The sequence below is a fragment of the Pteropus alecto genome, unplaced genomic scaffold (genome assembly GCF_000325575.1).
Source record: "Pteropus alecto unplaced genomic scaffold, ASM32557v1 scaffold41, whole genome shotgun sequence".
Taxonomy (NCBI): Eukaryota; Metazoa; Chordata; class Mammalia; order Chiroptera; family Pteropodidae; genus Pteropus; species Pteropus alecto.
The window spans coordinates 2,462,500-2,475,297 of record NW_006430464.1 but is presented as its reverse complement, the minus strand read 5'-3'; the positions used below and the strand labels follow the sequence as shown (position 1 = coordinate 2,475,297).

The window sequence follows — 12,798 nt, the reverse complement described above, 5'->3', positions numbered from 1 at the left end:
TGGCGGCCTCGGCCCTCCCTGGAGGATGAGGGAGGAGGGTTAGCTGGCGGGACCCCCGTTGACCGCTGTTGCGACCTCCCGCCCCCGTTCAGTATCTTCAGCTCAAGAAGAAGTTAGAAGATGAGTTTCCTGGACGCCTGGACATCGTGAGTGTGGGGACGGGGAAGGAATCAAACGGTGGTTTGTCCCTGGCTGGCAGTGTGGGCTGGCTCCACCCTCTGCTGGGGTTGGCCCTCCCCCGGGAAAGGGCCGTGTCCCCACAGGGCATGGGCGCCCCTGCAGCTTCTCTCCCTCTCCCCAGAGTGGCGAGGGGACTCCCCACGTTACCGGGTTCTTCGAAGTGATGGTGGCAGGGAAGTTGGTCCATTCCAAGAAGGTTTGTGTCACCCCCTCGTTTGGGGCTCGCAGGCATCGGGGGTCGGGTGGGTGTCTTAGGCACAGCTCACTCCTTCCCTTTCCCTCCCGTCCCCAGAGAGGCGATGGCTACGTGGACACGGAAAGCAAGTTTCTGAAGCTGGTGGCCGCCATCAAAGCCGCCTTAGCTCAGGGCTGAGGTGCCCCGAAGGCAGAGGTGAGGGGTGCCCAGCTCCCGAATTCTGGAGCTGCCTCCTAGTCCTGATACCCACCAAACCCGAGTGCTCATTTCACCCAGTGCATTCCAGAACAAGTAGCGGGACTCACCTCGTAGGACTGCTTGTCAGCACCTTCTGAGCCCGCTGTCACGCTGCTGTATTCCAGATCAGCCCCAAAGCCAACCTGTCCTGGAACTGGGCACTGGGCAGTAGCCCTGCCCAGAGCTACATCCTGGCTCCTGACCCTTGAGAGCGTAAAGCACTGTCTCCCACCCAGACTTGAGTGCTGGGTCCCACCACACCGTGTCCTAGAACTGAGCATCCAGCCCAGGGCACTGTGGACCTAGGCACCTGCCCCCAGCATGCTTTGCCCCGGAAACAGGCCTCAGATGCTTTTAAACTCAAGTTCCATTTCTGAGAGCGCTTTGCTAGACCAGAGTGAGGTCACGTTCACTGTGAATTTGGGCGTGCAAATTTCTGTGAATGCAGAGCGGATGTGCAAACATCATGCCTCGAGTATGGGTCTGAAATGAAGTGGGTCTCCCCAAACTGAAAGGAAAATCAAGAACCGTACAGTTCTAGAGCTGCAGGAGCTGAATGAATTGTGGACTGTCGCTGTAAGGAGGGGTGGGGGTAGGGTTAGCGGTGCCACACTCACGGGACGCGAATTCTCAGTGACTCAGATGGGGCCCATCGCTCGCATAAACACCACATGTCACTGCCAGACCGTCCATAACTCAGGCGGCTGCTGAAATCTGCACAGGGTTTGGGGGGTTCCAGTGGGCGATCGCATCCAACAGAAGCAAAACCAGATCGATGTGAGAGAGAAGCGGGGGGAGGGTTTCCCGGTTGCGTGTTTTGTGAGTAGTTTCTGGGGTCCCACAGACCCCCCGGAACCGGGCACAGCTGTCACACCCGTGCTTACGTTTATCTGAAGTCGGTGGAGGGAAGAAGCAGGTGGGAGAGGGCAGGGGAGGCGGGAAGTGAGCTTTCGGGGTGCCTCCCAGTGAAGCCATGCGGAGAGCACTCAGTTCCTCCCAGCCGTGGTGTGCGACAGCACAGTGTCGCCAGCCAGCGCAGGTCACCCGAGCCGTGGTGTCCAGTGTTTTTATTGGAGTTTGGTCACGTTGCTGCGGCTGATCTTAGCCTCCAGCCCCTCCAGAGGTCAAGAGCTGCCGCCTCAGGGCCAAGGCCCCCCCCCCAATCCATCTCACTGTGGGCACAGATGAGCCGTGTGGCCCCGGGTCAACCCAGACACTTACAGGCAGGACATTCCAGGGGCTTTGAGGTCACTCTTAATTAGCTGAGGCCAAAGGCAGACCTGTCTTAGGGCGAGGTGAGTCCTGCCTATTCAGGAGGTGACCAGTGAAGTGGTCTGAGCTGGAACAGGCCGACAGGGGTGTGGGAGAAACCAGTTTGGGCTGTGAGCTCCTCTGGGAACCGACCTTGACCTCCCCCCAGGGTTACTGGGTCAGGCTTTCTGGAAGCCAGCTGGGGGCTCCCATGGCAGGCCTGACAGCAGCCTTTCTCGCGACAAACTCATGGGAACTAAGCCTCGGCCCCCCTTGCCTTGTTGGGCTAGAATGTTCCCCTCACGGGCCTCCCACGTCCCCTGTGCCTCAGTTTCTCTCTGGGGTTGTATTTCCCCCGTCTCCCTCCTCCCGCTCTACCCTTTGCCGCGAGCCCCAACCGCTCTCTGACCCCGCCTCCCCTCCTCCCCGCGCAGTCCAGCGGCCTCGGCCCAGCCCCTCTCAGCAGATGCTTCATGACGGGACGGACTGAAACGTCTTGTGGATGCCGGTCTCTCCCCGATGTTTCTGCAGCCGCCGGGCGGGGCAGAGGTTGCGGCCCGGTCTTTGCCTGTGTGAGTGAGTGTGTGTGTCTCCCCGGAATCTACCTTTGCCCACTGCTCCTGTTCCCCTTCACCACCTCCCTGCACGCCCCCATGTCTCCCCATCTCCCCTCTGCCGTTTGGGTGGTCCTGCTCCAGGCTCCCTTCTCAGGGGGGGAGCCAGGACAGGGGTCCGGGTGAGTGAGTCTCAGATTTCAGCCATATTTGCAACGGTTCACGATTCAATAAACATTGGATGAGTTTAACCAAACGTGCCCATGTCTACATGTGTCCATCCGACCCCTGGAACGCTCCCCTTCCTCCTGTCTCTGTTCCAGAAAAGCAGCCTCCTGGACCTGAGCACCACAGCCAGGCACCCCACTAGTCAGTAAGCGCTGACCGCAGCTCTGCAGCGTGATGCGAATTTAAACGAGACTCAGGTGCCCAGACCTTTGGTTCAAATGAATCTTCCTGCAGCCCCAGCATCTCCCACATCAGTCTGCTGGGGCTGCTGTGACAAGACCCCAGAGCTCGTTCACCTTCTCACAGTCTGGAGGTGGCAGGTGTCGGCGGGTGTGGTTGCTCGAGGCCTCTGCTTGGCTTGTGGATGGCGGCCACCTCACCGTGTCCTCACGTGGTGTCTGCAGAAGTCCCCTGGTGGCCAGTGCACGTCCAGATTTCCTCCGCTTACACATAAGACACCAGTCAGGTTGGATTCGGCTCACTTCGGCAACCTCGAAGGCCAACAACCTACAGAGGCTGGCGGAAGTGACACCCGAGAACTTCCAGGGCTAGAAACTCGGCTCCCTTTCTCTGAGCGCTCACTGTCTGCACAAGGCGGCCACCCGAGGCCACCAGCCTTGGCTAGATGTGTCCTCAGGGTGATGAGAGCCCCGTGGAGGCCTTTCGAGGCTCCGTGCTCGTCACTGCGAGCCTCCCACCTGCTGCGTCACACGGCTGAGCCCGGTGTCACGGGCACTTGGATCCTGGGAGAGTTTTTAGCCCTTGTCAGCTAAATTAGGGACGGCCGGGGTGCGGTTAGCCCCTTCCGGCAAGCCCGAGGGATGTCTTCCAGCAACGAAGCCTAAGGAGCATGTGGGCATCGGCCATCACGTTGTGTCATCGCTGTGGGGCGGCCGCTAGGGCCACACCAGCTCCCGCACCGGAAGTCTCAGGGGCCCAGTCATTCATATTTCATGGGGCAAGACGGTCACCGCGATGGCAGTCTGGCCGCTTTGGTCCTGCTTCCGTGCAGACAAACCTCGGCCGGTCGTTATGTTCAGAATCCCATTGTGACGTTTCATCTCCCACAGCTGACGCTGAGCCGCGAAGGCGTGGGCGGGTCCCTTGGGGTTTGGAAAACCTCCCTTATGATCCACTTTATAAAGGGCGGGTCCTGGTGGCTATGAATAAATAAAAGCATTTCAAAAGTAGGAGTAGAGCTTTCGGAAGCTCGTTCACAGAGGGCCATTTACATCTCGTGTGCATCTACCGATCCTGAAAAAGTCCGTTCAAATCACAAACGTGAACGAAATGTCATGTGTCCGAGATCCTGTGTTCAGGAAGTGGGGAGAGCCCTCGTGATATCCGCCACCGTCCCTTTGTTTTAATTTTACTTCGTTTACGGTGGAGAAAGAGAAAGCGCCACGATCCTAGTTTAAGGTAATTCACACCTTCAAGCAAAGAGAATTCAGCAAGAACATGGGTCCCAGCCCTGGTACCAGGCTGCACAGTGACTTCTTTTCCCGCAGCGACACCATGTGGCCGACCGTGAGAACTTCCTCTTCCCGGATCACCTCGGGTCACCAGGAAGCAAAATGCCACCATCCCAGGGGATTCCCGCGGAATCACTTCCGGCCACTGAGATTTAGTCTAGTCAAGGGAGTCACCGTCTTTTGGCTTGGTGACATGACGCTTTTCAAAGACGTACGGCAGAGGGAAAAATCTCTCTTTTTCGAATTCTTTCACTCCTTGCTGACTATGGGACCTCAAGACAAGTGACTGCACCTCTGGGTGAAGATTTGGTGGAGGGCGGAGGCAAGGGGATGAGGGTGGGGGGTGGAGGGAACCCCAGGTTGGGATCGGGCACGGCCAAGGTCATGCACAAAATGGGAGATTGTACCCTCGAAGCCTTCGTGGCGTGAAGAGGTCTTCAAACTGCTTTGCACACCTCCCTGCTTTTCTTTACTACCCAGGGCAAAGACCGAGTCCCTCTCTCCTTAGTCCAACCCCTCAGTGACTCCGCTGAGCAGCGCCTCGTGGCAGGCAGCTCCTCCCACCTTTCGAAAAATGTTTTAAACTTTGAGGACATGTATTGTTAAGAATCTCGAGGCTGGTGTAATCGAAGTTTCAGAATTTTTCTATCTTTTCATTCTCTCGCCTTTCTTTAGTTCGCTGGCTTTTCATCTGCTTGGTTTTTTGGCTCACGGTGGCAAAGTGGCCGTCGCAGCTCCAGGCATTGCATCCATGTTCAAAGCAGGAAGGAAGAAGGTACCCTGCCAGCACCCTCTCCTTTTGTGCCTGTCCTCCTGACATATTTTTTAAAAATCGAGGTAAAATCCACATAACATAAAACGTACCAGTCGAACCACTTTCAAGTGTACGATTGATTCGGAAGCATTTAGTACATTCTCAGCGTGCGCAAATATCACCCCTTCCTAGTTATAGAAAATTTCATCACTCCAAGAAGGAAATCCTTCACCCATTAAGCTGTCACTCCCCATTCTACCCTCCACCAGCCCCTGCTAACCACTAATTCCCTTTCTGGCTCTGTAAGATTCACCTATTCTGGATACTTCACAAAAATGGAATCCGAAATGTGTGGACTTGGGTGTCTGGCTTCTTTCCCTTGGCGGGACGTTTCCGAGGTTCGTCCGCGTCAGCGCTTTGTTCATTTTATGATGGAATAATACTCCGCCGTGTGGACATTTGCTGGTCGAGTCATCAGCGGATGGGCATCTGGCTGGTCCCCATAATTGGGCGATTGTGAATCGGGCTGCTATGAACATTCACGAACAAGTTTTTGTTTTCCGTTCTTTTGGGTTAATTTTTGTTTCCACATGACTGCAAGGCTGTGGACGCTTTTAGCAAAATTAGTAGTCACTCCTGACGATCATGCAGTACTCAGCCCAGGGTCGGCCTTCCATGATGGTCATGGAGACGTCTTTTTGAAGCTGGCGTGTCTGGGTGCCGTCCCACACGAGAGGGACGTGCTGCGTTTGCTCCACGTGCTCCCCGCAGCCGGGGCTCCCCGCAATCAACAACATCCCCACCAGAGGAGTGCGTTGGTTGCAATCCATGAGGTTACACTGACCCCCCTTATGACGCAAAGGCTGTCATCTGCATTCAGGTCCTCTCTCCTGGCTCCCCCATTCTGTGGGTTTGGACGAATGTGTAGTGTGACATGCATTCACCATTATGGTATCAAACCGAGTAGTTTCCCTGCCCTAAAACCCCTCCGTGTTCTGCTGCTCGTCCTGCCCCGCCCCCCCCCCGTCACCCCGGCAACCACCGGTCTTCTCCTGGGTCCTTAGCTGTGCTTTTACGAGAAGGTCATAGAGTCGCAATCATACCGTAGGCAGCCTTTTGGGATCGGCATCTTTCACTTAGTAACACGCATTTAAGATTCTTCCATGTCTTCCATGGCTTGATAGTTCATGGATTTTGGCGCTGAATAACGTTCCAGTTTCCGGATGGACCCCAGATTGTTCATCTCTGACTGAAGGACGTCTTGGTTGCTTTCAAGTTTTGGCCACTGTGAATAAAGCTGCTATACACACCTTGAGCCGCTCTGTTTTTAAAGTCTCTCCACCCCACGGCACGTTATTCCAGGACTCAGAGTCACAGGCTCGAAGGTGAACGTCACCTGTATGGTCCAATAAGATGATCAGTAGCCACACGTGGCTAGTTAAACGAATTAAAATGACAGCAAATTAAAAATTCATTTCCATGGCCACATTTTAAATGCCTGACAGCCACCAGTGGCTAATATATATATATATACATATAAATATATATTATATATATATACATATAAATATGTATATACATATTTATATGTATATATATATATGGTGGCTGTCAGTGGCTAATATATATATACATATAAATATGTATATACATATACATACATATTTATATATATTTATATGTATATGTGTATATATATATTTTTTTTTCCCCCAGTGGCTACCATATTGAACAGGCCAGATACAGGATATTCCTTTCCATCATTCTAGAAAGTTCCATTGGTCAGCACTGGACTAGACTTACCCTTATTTCACAGGAAATGCAAAAATCTATATTCTTTATTTATTGGGGGTAACTCTTCCACAAGGAAGACACGTCTCTCTTTAGCTGTTTGTTTACCCTCACACTGTGCACAGGGAAGGCGGGAGAAATACAGGATTCTCCCCGATTTAGTGACGTCTGCATACTACACTGGAGCCTCTGGGACTCTCGCTAGTTATTTTTCCTCCCTTTCTTGAACCCACGGGTGTTTACGTACTTGACATCTTTCATCCCATTGCAGACATTGTTTTTTTTGAAACTCAAAACGTTCCCCCTTTGGTTCCTTCAGCTTGTCCCCTGAGATCGGGGACATACCCCGGAAACCTCCGAGAGCCTCGTGTTTTCGGTGTGACAAGGTGCTCCAGGCTCATCTCGATATTTCCTGCCTCAGACCTGGAGTCGGCCTTTTCGCCAAAAAAAATTGGGTTCCTTGGAGAAGGAAATGAGATTTATTGACAATGATCTGTGCCCCTAGAAATCTGGATGAGAGATAACAAAATCTGCAGGCCCTCAGCGGCCCAGACAGAGAGACTCATTCTAATCCTTCGGCGCCTCTGCCCCTTGATCTCTCTGCCCCTCCGTCTTCTCTCTGCACCCCATCCTCAGGGCGCCTGTGTCCCGTGCCTACTGGATCTGTCAGATAAGCAGTGGGGGCTCTTGTTACCTCCTGGCAACTCCCAGGGCTGTCGCCGTGTTCTATCTGCCCACCCTCCCCTTCCTCCATGTGTCCCCTCTCCTCTCCCCAACTCCGATCTAATTCTCTCTCTGCTCTCCTGAGGCTGGCCTGGTCTAAGAGGATTGGAGCATTTGCTAAATGGGACCAGGACCGGGTCAGAGAACCAGCAGCGGGGAGGCCCAGGGGCCAGGACGGCCACAAGGGGGCAGCAAAGGGAGCGGGAGATGGAGACTGGGCCAGAGAGGAGTGAGCAGAAGGTAGGGGCAACAGAGGGAGGGGACAGGTAATGGAAGAGGGGACTGTGCCTCCCGCCTGGCAGTTAACAGTATTTACATGGCCCGCAGACGGACATTGAAAAATAAGATAAAATATACTGAAGAGGGGTGAGAAATACGAGCGAACGCAAAGGAAGGGGGCGTGGGAAAGAGAGGGTGGGGAGAGAAGCTGTCCGGAGTCGTGAGCGGTGTGTGCTTGTCATCGTGCGAAGCGCTGCGTGTGCTGGGTTGCGTCGACTCTTCACACGCCATGTGGACGTGAGCGCACTAGGAGCCGGAAGGAAGACAAGCGGCTCTCCCACTCAGCTTTCCCACGGCTCCATTTAATCATTTTAATTTCTTTGAAGAGTAGAACTTGATGTTTCGGGAAGATTCCAGATGGACAGAAAAATGGAGGCGAGAATTCCTATCCATCCAGCACCCAATTTCCTCCATTATCGACACCTTACGTCAGTCTGGTCCACGGGTTACAATGAATGGACCCATTGCTGATACATTAATTATGAACCAATGTCCTTCGTCCAGTCAGATTGCCTTAGTTTTTAGCTCGTGTCTCTTTCCTGTTCCAGGTATGCATCCGGGACACTACATTACATTTAGTGTCATGGGTCCTCAGGCTCCTCTTGGCTGTGGCAGTTTCTCAGGCTTTCCTTTTATAAAATTTAATTTTTTGATGACCCTGACCGTTTCGAGTGGGGTCGCTCAGGTATTTTGTGGGATACTTCTCTACTGGAATCTGTCTGCGCCGTATTCTTTGGAAAGAGGTCACTCCGTGCAGCCTGGTATACGTTTTCATCCTCACTTTACAGCTCAGAGAGGTGTAGTGTCCCGCCCCAGGTCACACAGCAGACACCTGCTCCTGCTGGGTTCTTGTCCAGACTCGTGGTGAGAGACATACACAGAGCAAGAGATGAGAGTCTAAGATGGAGAAGGGCAACTAGGAGGAGGAGGGTCCAGAAACAGATGAAGAAGAAGGTGGGAACCTGGGAGGCGATGACAGGCAGATGGAGACTGGGAGCCTAGACGAGGAGACTCTGAAGGGATGCAATGGGCAGAGGGACATAGAGACGCAGAGGCAGAGAAAGAGACCAAAAAATCCTTTACTATGGGTAATGTACAGACGCTTCTAGAAGCTTCCTGGTTCTGGCTTTTCCTTTGGAATGAGGTGGGTGTCAAGGGTCATTTTTCTCACATATAAACTTCCAATCGTTTCAGTACCATTGGTATGCTCCCCCCGCCCCCCACATCGATTTGGCTTGATGCTTGGTTCAAAACAAGTCGATGACATATGAAGATTTACTTCTGGCCATTTTCTTCTGTTTCACTGACTTATTTGCTGACCCTGATGCCCATAACACACTTTCTTGACTGCTGTAGCTTTAGACTAAATCTTGAAATTAGGTAACATAAGTTCTCCTTTTTTTTTTCTTTCTGAGATTGTTTTGGCTATTCTAGATCTTCTGCATCTCCATCTAATTTCAGGATCATCTTGTCCATTTCTTCAAAAAAAAAACTTGCCGAGGTTTTCATTGACATTGCATCGAATAGACAGATTTAGGGAGAAAAATCCATGAACATGGGCTGCCTTTTTATCCATGTAGGTTTCCTGTAATTTCCCTCAGCAATGCATCGGTAATTGTCACCATCGTGTCCACTTTACAATGGATTTCTCCACAGGTGTTTTGTGTTTTTCAATGCTATTATAAATAGTATTATTTTAAAGATATTCTTTTACCATTTTTCATTGCTATTATGTAGAAATACAATTAATGTTTCTTGATGGGGACCTTACAAATTTCATTTATTAGTTTCAGTGTGTGTGTGTGTGTGTGTGTGTGTATTCCACAGGGTTTTTCCTATGTCAACTACAAGCATCACAGCTTTACCTTATCTACGATACAATTTTTTAAAGATTTAAAAAAACGCTTCTACGGCAAGAAATTTGAAAAGCGCGAAAGGAAATGAATGCAATACAAAACACAAATTTCCATCCCGTTCCTCTTCCCAGAGAAGGGATCTGGGTGGAGAGTTGAATGCGGCCAAAAGAGAAGAAAAAAAGGAGGATTTAAAACTTTTTTGGGGGAAGTAAAACACTTTATTTAAGAAAAAGGCAACACAGAAAAAAGAAAAAGCCTACAAAATACCCAGGGGCATCCGGCGTACGCACTTTAAAGCCAGTGCCTGCAATGACCACTGACAACATTGATACAAACTGTTTCACCATAAAAGAGTCCAATTCGGACTGACGTATGACAGCTGAGCTGGCTAATGGCATGCTTTTTTAAAGACCACTTTCTCGAAGTATGATGGACGTACAAAAAGCCGCAGATATTTAATAGCTGCAATCTGATGGGTTTGGAGGCAGATAAACTTCGATTTTTGATTAAAAACACAAATGCAACCAAGACGTCTCTGAATATCTTTCGCCACCGTCACTGTGACTGAATCACGCAGAGGGACATAATGCAGCCTGTTCTTCTCTCCCTGGGTCTTACGTGGGGGAGGGGATCCCAGAGATCCTGACAGCACGAAGTCTCATGGCCGCCAAGGGGGCATGAGAAGATGTGAGCAGGGGCTGCACAAGGCTTTTGGCATCCTCTGCCCTTAGGTCCCATGTCCCCTTCAGCTCTCCTCTCGTCCCGCTGAGATTCTGCAGAGCTGGCCTGGCCTGAGGGTGGGGGCGGGGTGGTGAGTCAGATTAGGTCAAGGCCAAGGAAACCTGCTGGGACTGGGGGAGGGAGACCACAGAAGGAGAAGGAAGGAAGCATGGGTCTACACAGCCAGCAGGTGGGGAGAGATACAGGGTGGAGGGGGAGGGGTGTTATCTAAATGGCAGCCTATTAAGACCATTTACTCGGTACTTCCGTAAATCAGGCTCTGTGCTGAGGTTGTAAATGGCACACTCCCTGTGTGAACCCACACGCGCAGAGAAGATGTAGTTACCCATAGTCCCATGGACGTGGGACTCGGCACAACTAGCCAGAGCAAAGGGCTGAAGGGCCGTGCTCTCCGGCTCAGCAGCCCAGTTCACGGTCGGCCCAGACCCTTGCTGTCTTTGCAGAAAGGCATTTGAACGCTCTGATGTTTGGAGCGAACTTCTGGAGGCAAGGGATTAGGCTGCCAGCCTTAAAGGACCTTTGGTAAGTATATTAGAGCACGTAGGACAGCTGCTGTCCCATGGAGGGTGACCCGTGCTAGGGGCACCCTACCTTTCTGGTTCTGAAAGCAAGAAATTTTGATGCCCGCTTCCTCTTCTTCCTAATCCCTTCCCCAATCTCTCCTCTCCGCCCTGTGTTCTCTCTCTCCCTGCCCCCGTCTCCTTGTGGGGTCTCGCTGTGTCTTCCTGTGTATTTTCTTACGAGGGTCTCTCTGATATAAGCGAGAGGGGTCTCACTATATCCTGGCAATTGCGTCCCATCCCCTCCAACCACAGCCTGTCACATGTCCCTCCAAATCCCTGCTAATTCTCCCTATATTTTGCTGAGGCTGGCCCGGCCTAAGAGGATTGGAGCATTTGCTAAATGGGACCAGGACAGGGTCAGAGAACCGGCTGTGGGGGGACCCGGGGACCAGGATGGACGCAGAGGCCTGCAGAGAAAGTTGGAGACAGGAGACAAAGCATGTGCTTAATGAAGGCTATCGGGACCATGGACCCAAAATATAGACATTGCAGACACCGAAGAACCATATGTTAATGGACCCTTGATCTATGACAGATTGCCAGCCTCTCCATAAAACTGACAGTTGGAAAGCCTTGAGAAAAACCAAAGCAAACCAAAATAACCCACACCCTTCCCTCACACTGTATACGATTCCAGATGTAGTAAAAAACCTAAATATGAAAGATAAAACTAGAAAGATTTGAGAGAAGAAAAATAAATATCTTGAGAGAACAAAAGGACATCTTAAAAGATTACTCAAAGAAGAAAGAAAGGAGGGCATTAACACGAGGAGGAAAATAACAACAACAAAAAAACACACTGAACTGAACAAAGCATCAGGCTGGGGACCTCAGACGCGTGTCATCCGTGAGGCGTTTGTGGTTTGCAGCGAAACAAGCAGACACATTGACCATCGGTTCTTACCAACTTTTATGTCAATCTGAAAGGCGTTTTTAACTTTTATTAATAATTTGACTTTGTTTTACAGCATATCAGTTGGAAATGAAAACGAACAAACAACTGATCCATAGCAACAGATAAAGAGAAGCACAGACATTAAAAGGAAGAAACTCCACCTATGAAAAGTACAAATGGGAAAAAAGTTTGCGACACGTCCATTACCAAGAAAATATAAGAATAAATTCGAATAAAGAAAAACGGGTAAAAAAAAATGAACGCGTGAGTGTATTCAATGTCCGATGAATACCTGAGAAGGGTTTAATTTCTCGATCGCCAGGGAAATGAATATTAAAACTACTAGAAAGCCACAACGCGAGTCAGCAGATCTGCAAACACTGAGGTATCACAGTCCCCAATGTCACTAGGATGCTGACGGGAGGCGAGCAGGGTGAACCACGCTGGTCTATGACCTTGAGAAAGTTCATGGGCAGCGCCACCGGCTTGAGACATCCGCCAGGAACCCCAGTTCCACTCCTAGGCCTAGGAACCCACAGAAATGCTCTGGTGCACCCCAAATAACAGGGCGGGGACATTCAGAGCACTGTGACACGAGGTGGCCACGCAGCAAACACAGCAAAAGCCACCTCCGCAGGTCGGATACGCGGAGGTGCGTTCACACGGCAGAGGGTAACGCGCCGCGCAGACCCACGGGCCACCGCTTCACGCACCCGCGTGGGCGCCCAGGCTGGCGAAGACACCCTCGATCCCCCAGCCCCGCGGGATCTGCAGGGCTTTGCGGAGACAGAAGCGCCTATAAATCCAGTGACGTCGTGGGGCCCATGGACTCATCCGCTGGGTCATCTCCCTCTTGGTACCCGGACGTGGAGCAGGAGGAGGGTCCCTCTAAGAAGTCTTGGGGTGATATCAGCTCTGCGAAACCCGGGAGCACAGCAGGGTCTGGCGAGAAATCCGAGGCGTAGGGGTCCTGAGGCCACACTGGAGCCTGGGCGGGGACAGGGGCCTGGGCCGGGGCAGGCGGGACCATCGGGGCGCCCTGCGCAGGGGCCCACCAGGCCTGGCTGCAGCTGGAGAC

General features: G+C 51.7%; 1 protein-coding gene across 1 annotated transcript; it reads left to right on the top strand.

Annotated features, from left to right (window-relative positions):
* Nucleotides 1–62: 62 nt before the first annotated feature.
* On the top strand, nt 63–2,674 carry SELENOW (selenoprotein W; the record flags this gene model as incomplete). Its single annotated transcript, XM_006905141.2, has 4 exons — nt 63–146; nt 302–376; nt 473–571; nt 2,299–2,674. Coding segments are annotated over 3 exons (240 nt in total), but the record flags the coding sequence as incomplete, so codon positions are not given.
* Between the last annotated feature and the right edge of the window lie 10,124 nt (nt 2,675–12,798).